We start from the raw sequence: 11,040 nt of genomic DNA, 5'->3' as shown, positions 1-11,040 counted from the left end.
GAGACAATGAGTTACTCTAATCTGATAGCTACTGGCCATGAAAACCATATGAACTATGTTAGCACGGTAATGCGACCTTTACTGTGGATGGCTGTTGTCACCGAACGTCAAAACAATATCCATATTATATATGAATTTGGTATTCATGAGCTAATAGGGAGTCCTGTTGATTTTTTATACGATGTTCTCTGAATGCTAGTATCTTTGGCCATGTACAACCTTGGACGTAGTTGATATATAGGCTGACTCAAGTTAATATGCATTCACATATCCACATATCCATCACATACTACCATAAACACTCTCCTTCTCCTAATGTTGAGTGGATGGAATTAATAGAGTCTCAAATAATGCTCCTCATCTATACACCCTCCGCCACCTTCGTTGCCCTCATCCCTGTCCAGTCATTGCTGCCCCTAACTGACCTTCGTTGGCCTCCCACTTTGTTCTGAAAATACAGTGACCCCGAACTGTATCCACACTCAATATGTACATCACAATTCCTGTCCCATCCCCATGATTATTAACGGCCTATGGTCTGTTCTTGACCATACGGCAGGAGGCTCATGGAGTATCAAGAACGTTGCCGTTCTGCGTGACGGGGGAGGGATGGAGATTCTGGAAGCCAACATTGCATGCTGTTAGGTCAGTGTAAATATCATCCCGAATTGACTTGGATATTGTTCCCCTAGGTTGGTGTTTATGTTAGCAGTGTATGTGGCGTGCAGAAGGTGTCAAATCCCACTTCTGAGTTTTCTCGGCTTTTTCTTCTTCAACTTGCCGGTGAATACTGCGTGCGCCTGCCCATTCCACATATCCCACTGCTTCATTATATGATGTATAGACCGGCCAGTCGAGTGCAAGATGGAGAGGAAGAAGGCCGTACGCGGTCTTCACCGTGAGGCTGTCGACAAATTCTTCAACATCGGGATCCCCAAGAGGGTTGCTCGCAATGTTTCTGTCAGGAACTCCTGGCGGCCCGGTTGACCACGTCACCGGCAGGCAATGTTTCCGGGACATTTTAACAAGGTATGTAGCATAGTCTAGGATAGACATAGGCCGCGCCTGTGCCTCGAATCGTTTAACAGATACCTCATATGGGTTGCGCTCATTATTCCATGCGAAGAAATCGTCAGGGCTGAGGGCACTATCGTCATCTGTGTCTTCGATGCCAATGAGCATGAGTATTGCTTCCCCAAATTGCCGAGAGTGGATACACTGCCGCAGCCTCTTGAGTAGCCAGTGGAGTCAGCTGAAATATCCACGAGGTGGCTGGCTGTGATGAAGACATTAAGTGTGTTTACTGAACGCCTAAAGAATGTATTTTTGGCTGTCATAAACGGGTCTTATTTGCACCTACCAGGACCCATTAAGGCCCGCACTACAGGTTTTCAGCTGCATCAAGAGCAGAACCGTCGTGTAGAGGCACTGCTATATCTGCATGGTATGAGTCGATCCACGTACTCGATCGATGGTGGGGGAAATACGGCTTGGAGTCCCCGGAATGCTGAAAAGATCTGTTGCTGAATCAAGGACAACACAAGACTTGACCGTCTTTGAAATGCAGTTAGCATGCATATTAAATAATTTCAGCCCGCCCTTTCTTTTTCCTCGGGCTTCTTCATTTTGGGGGTGCTGCTAAGAAGTAACTGTGACATGCTCCCCAGATTGGGTTCAGCGATGCGTCACGCCTGAGATCTACCTGTGTTTTGAGGGTAAGGCTGGCGCCCTTGCTTCAGAAAACAAAGAGGTGGGACTGCAATTTTAGGATAGAAGTCTCTGTTTTAGTCCTGGGATCTAGAATTTTGTTCCCTTGTGAAAAGTACGATGCTGTCGAAGCGTGTATTGGTATGAGGATAGTCGGACCCGCATAAGGATGGAACGCTTGACTGTTGTGGGGTCAGTGACACTGACTGGGTTCATATATCTGTTCTTGGCTTGTCGTATAAAGATATAATAATTACCTGTCTTTGTTTATATCTTTTGAAAATGTAATAGCGCCCTTCCTCCATCTCAGCTCATTCGATCCTGGACAGTGCCAAGGAACTCAGCCTGGTAAGGCTGGCGGCCTGGAATCCGGATAACATTGAGGGTAGGCCCGGAAGTTTTGGGGATACATTGCAGGGGGCGGGCAATGCGAAGGGAACCTAGAGCCCTACGGGTCCCACTGAATGGAAATGAGCCCTGATGTCCCAACTAAATGGGCCTGAACTTAAACCACTCCATGTTACGTACTTATAACTCAGTGTGGGGATACTTAATGAAATGCCCTACGTATGCAATATTGTCCAATAGCAGCTCCCACTGAGACCTTTGAGAGCTACACATCAGGAAAAGCGAAACTTGGCAATAGCGAGACCCAACGGGTATATAGCTACAACCCTATCCGGGCTAACAAAGACGGGGCAACAGGGCACTGTGCCGTGATTCTTTCAAGCTGTGACGATGATCTTATACCTCCCTATATGTCTCCTTTTCCTGGGTTGAGGTATGGACATACAGACCCTGGTCTACTGGCAACGATAAACATAAAAGGATACCAAAATCCTAGATCATCGTCTTCCTTTTGCATCACTGAACAGAATAACGTCAGGCTCAAACCGCTCGTAAATTTTGCAGAATGAAGCTACTCTACACCCTTTCTCTTCTCGCTCTCGGCTCCATTGCAGCAGCAGAAGATAAAACCAACGCGACGTCTCAAAACACAACCGAGGCTACCCAGGCCACGCCTCAGAGCAGCTCTGAAGATGGGGCTTCGAAGGGCCTGGCAAACTGCCATATTCCCGAACTGAAGAAAGGACATGTTCTCAGGGCTTCGTGCTTTGCCGATGTGGTCAAGCAAGAACTAGTTCATAGCGAGTTGGACCTGAATCACTGTTTCGGTGCAAGCCTTTTGAAAGGTGAATTAACTGCGGAGCCTGAGTACGTGCTGTTTCTTGCTTAAATACGCCGGTTATACTGATGAGCGATATACAGTGGGCATTTTAGCCGAAAGTGCGTGAAATGTAAGTTAGGGGGTGAAACTCGTGGTACTGGAACCCACGCGGGGGCATGGTCACTGTACTGCCACTGTATTGCTCCTAAAGCCGAAATTCAATTGGGTAAGTTTATCCTGACTGTACTGTTCTACAACTATTTGTAGAGATCTATTCGGTGTCCTGTGCTAATTTGTCAATAGAACCTACCGTCTGGATGAACAATCAGGGTCTTCTTGAGTGCCACGGCCATGTTGGAAAGCCAATTAACTTGTAAGCTGCTTGCAAATGCCCTTGACGTGAAGTAGATACTACCACTGGGCGTCAGGGAGGCTTCTCCTATTTCACTTTTAAAGAGGGTTATTGTCTTGGCCCGATAGATCTGTCGCTGGATTCTGTTGAGGGAGCATCCCCGTTGCCCAATACAGGCAGGGGCTGACCAGCAGTCTATATCTACTTTAATTTTATGGAGGATTTACATTCCTACGTAATGAGCCACTAACTCATCATCAAAGGCTCTACTAGAGCAGCTGTGAATGTTTCTGTAGTTGTAAAAGCGAAGGAGAACAGTAAGACTGCAGAGCGTCGGCGATTCCTATCATGCTTTGGCCAAGTGTGGCCCCGTTGACGTGCCTGGTTACAGGTGTAGTCAAACGTACTATCTTTACTAACTAGTTTGATCTCTCAGTGGTTGCATCTAGCACTTACCCTTGTACCGATCCGGATTTCGGAGAGAGGTCAGCCTTTAAATGTCCCTGTTTCTGTATCAAGGACTCATATTTCTTTTCCCTCTAAGGCCAATGGTGCTTATCTACAACTTCCCGTCCGGGTATTGGTGAGTGGGAATTATTTCTTCACCCGCATTTAGTCGCCTTAGACACTCCAGGATACCTGGGTATGTATAGTTATAGTCCGTGTACATCCAAAGATCCTGTGCAGAAGCCTTCTGGTGTGCCTGGCGGGTGTGATTCTGAATCTTCGATGCGCGTGGGCGTCGCACCAGATCAAAGTCCATGAGCAAGTCAGGAATCCCCTCCCGCGAAACATTCGGTTGATTGAAGAGACGGAAGCCCTCCGCATCTTCAATCGCCTGGTTACATCCTTGACCCTGATGCGGCGTCATGGAATGTGCCGCATCTCCAATGAGGACTACTCGCCCGCGCCGGTATGTAGGCAGAGGATCCTGGTCCCGAAGCTGCCATACTTTGATATTCTCGGCAAGATCGAGCACATTTCGAACGCTCGGAGAGAAGTCCCCGAAACATCGCAGCAGGTCTTCCCTAGAGCCTTCCGCAGACCAAGACTCCGTCGTAGCCGTCTGGAGAATCGCATCCGGTGTGATACAACCCACGTTCAGCAGTGCGTACTCCCGACACGGGTACATGATGACGGATCGACTGGAGCCATCCATGCTCAGGTGTATCTCTAAAGCACCGGGCTTCGCTGGATCCATCACCCGCAAGCCAGGCTGCTGCCCATCCAAGATCTCCTTAGGAATCGTGAACCTGAATGCTGAAGAGCCCGACGGACGAGCAGTCCGGAAAGCTTCCTCTGCGACCACCAACGGTCGGACAATGGATTTAATACCATCTGCCCCTGCCGTAGTTGTCGTTAACATCAGCAGGCGAAACTATACATGGGATTCAAGGTAATATGGGATCTCACCGACGACCAAATCCGACTCCAGCTTCAGTCCACTGGAAAGAAAGACATCACCGGACTCAACGTCGACGTTTACCACCTCTTGACCCCACAGGATCCTTGCGGGCTCTCCAGAAATACCCAAGTTGGCTGATGGGCACTCTGCTAGCCTCAGGAATTCGTTCCAGAGGTCTGCACGATGTTGGAAGAGCCACTCCGCACAATACATTTCTTTGAGATGCGCCATGCTCTCCACGCCCAGCAGTTTCCCTTCTTTATTTAGTGTCCACGTCTCGCCGCATCCCACAGACTGACATCGAGCCTGGTTGAACCCAAGCTGTTCGATGATGCGCACCCCGTTTGGGCCGAGGTTAATGGCGGCGCCGACCTCATGTCCACCATGGAATTTTTCAACTAAGGTCACAGTGTGCCTCTCGCGCAAAACTCGTGCCGCTAGAAGTCCGGCCAACCCGGCGCCCACGATGGTGATTTTCAGCGGTTGATCCATATTTCTCAAGAGATTCGAGGTGGTAGGTAGGGAGAAGATGGGACGGGATTCCTTGATAATGATGAAAAGTACAGTTTATAAAAAGGCCCAGGAGCAACTAGAGGTAGATGACAATCCAATGAATATTATGAAGGGTGTTGTCTGGGACCAGTGGTTGTGAATCATTAGTGGCAGTTTGCCCTCACCACATCCCGAGCATTTGCCCACATACCCGAAAGCATCGGGAAATGGGGTTTGGAGTCAAGGGTCTAACCATGGTGTGCTCAATTGATGCAAGAAACACGAGTACAAAATGAAGGCTTACGCAACGCGTCTTCATTAGTTGGTGTTTCCTTTCGTTACCAACGCTATCCTCGTCCTGCTTCGGTTTCTCGATGGCTCAACAACAACATTTTATTCGCTCCGTCGAGCCGCTGCATATCGGCCAATTCTTGATTGTACGCATAGAAACCGACCATGGAGTTGTGGGGTATGGCGAGTGTGGCGTCTGGGGCCATATCGAAGCAGCCGCTACTGCAGTCCGTCACTTCGCGGGTTACCTCGTTAACAAGCCTGCATTCGCTATTGAGCACCACTGGAATGTCATGCACCGGTATAGCTACTTCCAAGGAATGGCCATTAACGGTGCTATCTCGGGAATTGATATCGCGCTCTGGGATGTCAAGGGCAAGGTCCTCCAGGTCCCCATCTACGAGCTGCTGGGCGGATCCTGCCGCACCAAGGCCAGAGTCTACGGCCATATCTATGAAAAAGACATCGAAGGCGTGTTGAAGGAGTGCAAACGGAAGATGGACTTAGGATACACAGCCTTCGGACATATCAACCCGTTCCTGGACGAAGGGAACGACGTGTCGTATTTCAAGACGCACGTGAAAAAGATGGATGACGCTGCCGATAATGTCCGTCGGATGCGTGCAGTCGTAGGGGACAAGGTCGATCTCCTCATTGAGCTCCATCGTCGTCTGACTCCGGCCGAAGCGATCACTTTTTGCGCCATGATCGAAGACTGCCGTCCGATGTACGTGGAGGACCCCGTGCGGCCGGAGAACGTGGATGCGATGGCCCGCGTCGCAGATAGAATCCCTGTTCCTATAGCTACCGGTGAGCGGTATTCGACTATCTATGAGTTCCAGGCGGCGTTGTCCCGCAGCGCATTGGAGTACGTACGAGTTGATGTCGCCTTGTGTGGGGGAATTACCGGCGCGAAGAAAGTGGCCGCCATGGCAGAGGCTCATAATGTCCAGGTTGTGCCGCATAACCCTCTGTCGCCCATTGGACTGGCCGCTTGTTTGCAATTGGACGCTGCTATCCCGAACTTTGCCATCCAAGAGTATTCAACCGGGTTTGAGAATGGAATCTTCACGTCCACCACTGAGCACCTGGGCAGCAATATCGTGGACTGGGTGCCTCCCGTGGTCGATGGGTTTGTAGATATCCCAACTAGTCCTGGGCTGGGAGTGAACTTGGTGCCGGATGCACAGCAGATTCGGCCTCCATTCACGCAGCCCATCACCATAAGGCCCCATCTGGATGGATTTGTGGTGGACCAATAAGTATAGCTTCAGGTTTGCTTGCATTCCGATCTATATCTAAGTAGACTAGAGTAAAATACCAACTCCCCTCCAACTGGCTCGAAGACAAATAACCCGCCTTTCTAAGTACTCCTAGCAACACCCATTCCATCGACAGACTCCGTCAGCCTTTCTCCCCCTTCTAACTGCAGGGGTAAGATCGGTAACAACACGTAAAGCATCCTGGCCCAACCCGCCCGTTGTCCATTCTCATCCACCGTCCGAGTCACATTCCTCCAGGCATGGTTCGTCCCCCGCTGGATCGCCATATCCCCTCTCTTGAGCCGTCTAGTCTCCTCGCTGTCCAAGATCAATTCCACCTCTCCCTCCAACACTACCCCGTAGTCAATAGAGAAGGTGCGATGCATGGCACTGGTGACATCCGGTCCAATATCCACGATGCGACATACGGAGCCTGCAGTGCCGTTGGCATCATGAGTGGTGATGGACCGGGTCATTTCGGGGAGTCGTTGTGGATCAGTACCTGGAGTAGTAGGGGCTGGTCCTGAAGGTCACGCTTCGGTGGGAGAGTTGTGGTGACTCATTTTCTTTCCTGGATCTCTGGATCCTACAACGGATACAGTTCTCGTTTCACCTTTCGAAAAGCTTGCTTGTGTCTTCAAATATTGTGTGGTGGGTATTTGATCATCTTTGTATGTTCCTAAGGAGTTCTCATCGGGATGTGGGGGTTGTAAATGCTTGGTTGATTTCTAATTCTAAGATAGGGGGAATTATAGCACATCAACGACCAACTACAGGCTCCAAGATTTCCATTGTGGCGACAAAGACCTAAAACAGGGCATAGGACTGATTCATGCTTGTGGGATAACCGGCAACACGACATAGTTCAAATGGTCTGGTCCAAAGTGGATATGGTTCGTGCCTCCAAATCTCTCATGGGACCTTCAGATATATTCCGGTTAGAAAAGAATGAATGAAATATGGCTGATGAAGGTAACTGTACCTTTCCGAGGACTCATGACTGAAGATGCCCACCCCTTGAGTGTCTCCACCACTAATTTCAAAGGACAAATTCTCCCCAGGACTGAGGATGAGGTTGGTTGGCCATATTTCAACATCCACGCTGTAGATTTCGCCTGGAATAACGGGCTGCACATCGGTTGAAAAGTAGTCACGGTAAGGACGATACTCACGATGATGGGGATGTTCCTTGTTAATCTTGCGGAGGCTCACGCGCTGCCAGCCTTTACTGACAGGGACGGGATTGCCGATGGATCCAGTGTAGAAGATCTCCTTGCCGTCCGCCGCCCAGTGTCGAATTGTTAGGAATATATCAATGTCCTTCGGGACAGGGCCTCCCAAATCCGGAGTTACTGAGACATGAACCCGGGCCACGATGTGGCCGGTAATTTCCACCTCTTGCGTTGCAGGAGCCGTCTCAAATCGGATACACTCGTTGTCATCTGGGACAGTTAGAGCGCGATAGGAAAGCCTGGTGTGATGACTGAGGCGTGGTGGCTCTGGGGTCCACACTTTCTGCGGAGTCAAGTAATACTTGGTGTAGACAGTGCGTGCCAACGGCCACTCATTCTCAGCCCGTCGGGAATATACTTGTCCTGTCGCTGCGGGAATAGAGTCATACTGGATCACTCCTTTCCGGAGTATGAGGTCAACCTTGGACATGTTTCCCGCTTTCCAACCTGCATAGTCGTCATCTTTGAGAAAGGCACTCAGGAAGCTCTTCTGGATTTCAACCTCTTCACTGGAATAGAAAGGTAGATCATGGCGACCCACAACCATTCGCAGGAACTTATACTGGGAGCCTGCGTAGAGATAGCCCTCGATATTGCCACGCAGATGAACCACAATGTTGCCCCAGTTGCCGACAGAAAGCAAGGGCACCTCAATATCCTCGAGACAGTAGTCACGAGAAGCATAGTACTCATCGTCGCGGAAGTAGTGCTGCGCGTTGTCCACTGCTTGATCACGTAGGTTGGCCTGGAGCTCTTCCTCACTCAGATCACCCTCGATTGTATCGGGGCCCCAATTCTTTGCTGCCTTGGCAGGAAGACCGTAAAGGTTTGACTTTACCTGACGATCCATCCAAAACTTCAAGAAGGGGGCTGTGAGGATCCCTCCATGGCGGCAACGATCCCGGTAATAATCCGCCATTCCTTCATAAGGAATAATCGCAGCCAGACCCCGTGGGCGTCGGGCAGCAACCCGCCATTGAGTGCCTGCAAAGTAACTAATCCCGAGCAATCCGACCTTCCCAGTTGACCATGGCTGATCCGCCGCCCATTCAATAACCTCCTGAAACGCCTCGCTGGTAGACTTGGACATCGTGTCGCAGACTCCAGGCGACTGGCCGATCCCAACCTCATCGGCCCGAACAATCGCATATCCCTCCTTTGTCCAGAATGCTGGATCGGGTACCTCGAAGGCCGAGTGTTCTGATTTATGTTCGGGATTCAGGTCATGGAACGAATGCGGAAGGAAACTATACGTGGAGGTTAGCTTCTGAGGTCTTTATTGCCTTGGCTAGAGCCGCGTACTCCTTGTAAGGGATATCCTTTCCATACGGTCCATAGGTGATGAGCACAGGGCACTTGGAGACAGTTTTGGGGCGGTAGACATTGAGGCGAACCAGTCCTGGTCCACTTTGAAGCTTCACCGTATGATTTTCCTCGTAGATATACGGGAAGCTGTCGGTATCCACCTTGAGTAAATCTAAGGTTGTGTTAGGCATTGTGGGATGTAGTCAATCCGTAAATCGCTCTTGGCACCGAGTAACAAGTACTATGGCTTCCATGTAGCGTATTCCTATACCTATATATCTTTACGGGGGAAGGGCACCCCCTTCGGCATGTGGGCAGCTCCCGCCCAGCACAACAAAACGTGGTGCTGATTGTGGTACCCACATTAATTTATTCTCTGTTTAAGCGTATTACTCATGTATCCATGGCTAACTACTAGCTATCGTTCTCTCTCTGGCTCCAACTGAGACCCGAACTGAGGGCATACAGACACTCCAACCGTGGAATGGAGACCCCATGCTCTCTTGCCAAGAAGACCAGTTCTCCCACAATTGCATCCACCTCCATAGCCTTATTCGACCTCACATCCGCTAACATACTCGGTTCAACTCCGGGCCACCCTCTAGCAGAGCTCCGGTCCATTTGCATCGCCACATCCTCCAGTCCGATCTCGGATCCATAGCCCTCGGCAACCGCAACAGCCACCACTTCCTCCATGACACTGCGAACCACACTCGTTGCGACAGATGACGCCTGAAGAAACTCGATATCCCGGCACCGCGAAAGGGCACAGATGGTATTCCACGATGCGTTTCCGATCAATTTCCTCCACCTCGCTACTTGTGCGTCTGGGTAAACCTCCACTGTAGCCCCACCCGCCTGCATAAGAGCGGCCAGCTTCATAGCTGTGTGGTGATGGAATTCCGGAACCCCACCTGCGGGGAATGTACCAAGTTGTAAGCGTTCTACCTCCGTGTGGTGAACGACGCCCGGTGCGGTTTGCGTAGTTGGCAGGTATGCGACGCACGAGATGATCGGGTTGTGTGGGAATCGTTCACGATACTGCCGCTCTATCCCAATCCCGTTTTGGATGAGAACAATCGTCGTAGATAGTGACACTACAGGAGCTATCAGAGCCGGGATAGAGCCGTCGCCAGTGTGTCGAGGAAAGGCTTTTGTCGTCACTAGGATATAGTCATAAGGCGCTTCTTCTGAGTCGGAGACGCTTTGCACGGATGGATAGAGTTTTGGATAGAACGTCTCGCTACTAAAGATGGTCGAATGAACGGTGAACCCGTTCGCCTTCGCCGCTGTGTAGTTGGATCGGCAGATGCAGGATAGATCCACGCCCGAGCGAGTGAGAATCATGGAGTAGACAATGCCGATACTTCCAGTTCCAAACACGAGGATGCGAACCATCTCCGGAGTCTGTGTTTCAGTCATTCTTTCGTGATTAGAATCGATAGGTGCACCTGACACCAAGCACGAGGAGAAGAGGAGAACTAGTATTACATCAATCATGATCATGTTTAGCTTGACTGACTTTAGCCCTGAAATAAAAACACAGCTCGGATATGACACATCCCGCCACATTCCCGAGCTGCCATAATCCACACTGAGACGCCACGCGCGGCCTTCACAAGGATTTGACGATAATGGCTTCACTCATAGAGCTTATTGTAACCAAAGTCACAAATAATACCTCGAGATATACAGCCTACTACGTAGTGTGGAATCCATCCGAGTTCCTATGTTAGAGAAGGACACGTAGTTAATATGGACTTATATACTAACCTCAGGCTCTGATTATTGAAAACTTTCCCGTGGTTGTACTACGTAAGGGCTTC

At 50.1% G+C, this 11,040-nt stretch overlaps 7 protein-coding genes across 7 annotated transcripts; 2 read left to right on the top strand and 5 right to left on the bottom strand.

Moving 5' to 3' along the window:
* The first annotated feature begins 155 nt into the window (after nucleotides 1-155).
* Nucleotides 156-466, top strand: BDV38DRAFT_250626 (uncharacterized protein). Its single transcript, XM_032054968.1, has one exon. It carries the CDS (start codon nucleotides 258-260, stop codon nucleotides 450-452), a length of 195 nt encoding a protein of 64 aa, XP_031912182.1. The 5' UTR covers nucleotides 156-257; the 3' UTR covers nucleotides 453-466.
* Nucleotides 467-564: 98 nt separating this feature from the next.
* On the bottom strand, nucleotides 565-1,182 carry BDV38DRAFT_284362 (uncharacterized protein; the record flags this gene model as incomplete). Its single annotated transcript, XM_032060242.1, has 2 exons — nucleotides 565-688; nucleotides 746-1,182. The coding sequence occupies 2 exons, from the start codon at nucleotides 1,180-1,182 to the stop codon at nucleotides 565-567; spliced, it is 561 nt and encodes a 186-aa protein (XP_031912181.1).
* Nucleotides 1,183-3,171: 1,989 nt separating this feature from the next.
* Nucleotides 3,172-5,124, bottom strand: BDV38DRAFT_294158 (uncharacterized protein; the record flags this gene model as incomplete). Its single annotated transcript, XM_032062441.1, has 3 exons — nucleotides 3,172-3,188; nucleotides 3,834-4,571; nucleotides 4,641-5,124. The coding sequence occupies 3 exons, from the start codon at nucleotides 5,122-5,124 to the stop codon at nucleotides 3,172-3,174; spliced, it is 1,239 nt and encodes a 412-aa protein (XP_031912180.1).
* Nucleotides 5,125-5,498: 374 nt separating this feature from the next.
* On the top strand, nucleotides 5,499-6,937 carry BDV38DRAFT_294156 (mandelate racemase/muconate lactonizing enzyme family protein; the record flags this gene model as incomplete). The annotated part of the gene is made up of 1 exon (XM_032062440.1): nucleotides 5,499-6,937. One exon carries the CDS (start codon nucleotides 5,499-5,501, stop codon nucleotides 6,675-6,677), a length of 1,179 nt encoding a protein of 392 aa, XP_031912179.1. The 3' UTR covers nucleotides 6,678-6,937.
* On the bottom strand, nucleotides 6,779-7,153 carry BDV38DRAFT_284358 (cupin domain-containing protein; the record flags this gene model as incomplete). The annotated part of the gene is made up of 1 exon (XM_032060241.1): nucleotides 6,779-7,153. One exon carries the CDS (start codon nucleotides 7,151-7,153, stop codon nucleotides 6,779-6,781), a length of 375 nt encoding a protein of 124 aa, XP_031912178.1.
* A 354-nt stretch (nucleotides 7,154-7,507) lies between these two features.
* BDV38DRAFT_294155 (Alpha/Beta hydrolase protein) lies at nucleotides 7,508-9,405 on the bottom strand (the record flags this gene model as incomplete). Its single annotated transcript, XM_032062439.1, has 3 exons — nucleotides 7,508-7,598; nucleotides 7,660-9,156; nucleotides 9,212-9,405. 3 exons carry the CDS (start codon nucleotides 9,403-9,405, stop codon nucleotides 7,508-7,510), a joined length of 1,782 nt encoding a protein of 593 aa, XP_031912177.1.
* A 223-nt stretch (nucleotides 9,406-9,628) lies between these two features.
* Nucleotides 9,629-10,636, bottom strand: BDV38DRAFT_284356 (ketopantoate reductase family protein; the record flags this gene model as incomplete). Its single annotated transcript, XM_032060240.1, has 1 exon — nucleotides 9,629-10,636. One exon carries the CDS (start codon nucleotides 10,634-10,636, stop codon nucleotides 9,629-9,631), a length of 1,008 nt encoding a protein of 335 aa, XP_031912176.1.
* Nucleotides 10,637-11,040: the final 404 nt, after the last annotated feature.

The sequence above is a fragment of the Aspergillus pseudotamarii genome, assembly GCF_009193445.1.
Source record: "Aspergillus pseudotamarii strain CBS 117625 unplaced genomic scaffold BDV38scaffold_37, whole genome shotgun sequence".
NCBI classification, from domain to species: domain Eukaryota; kingdom Fungi; phylum Ascomycota; class Eurotiomycetes; order Eurotiales; family Aspergillaceae; genus Aspergillus; species Aspergillus pseudotamarii.
Note: the sequence above shows the minus strand (reverse complement) of the source record. Positions and strands in the feature narration are given on the sequence as shown.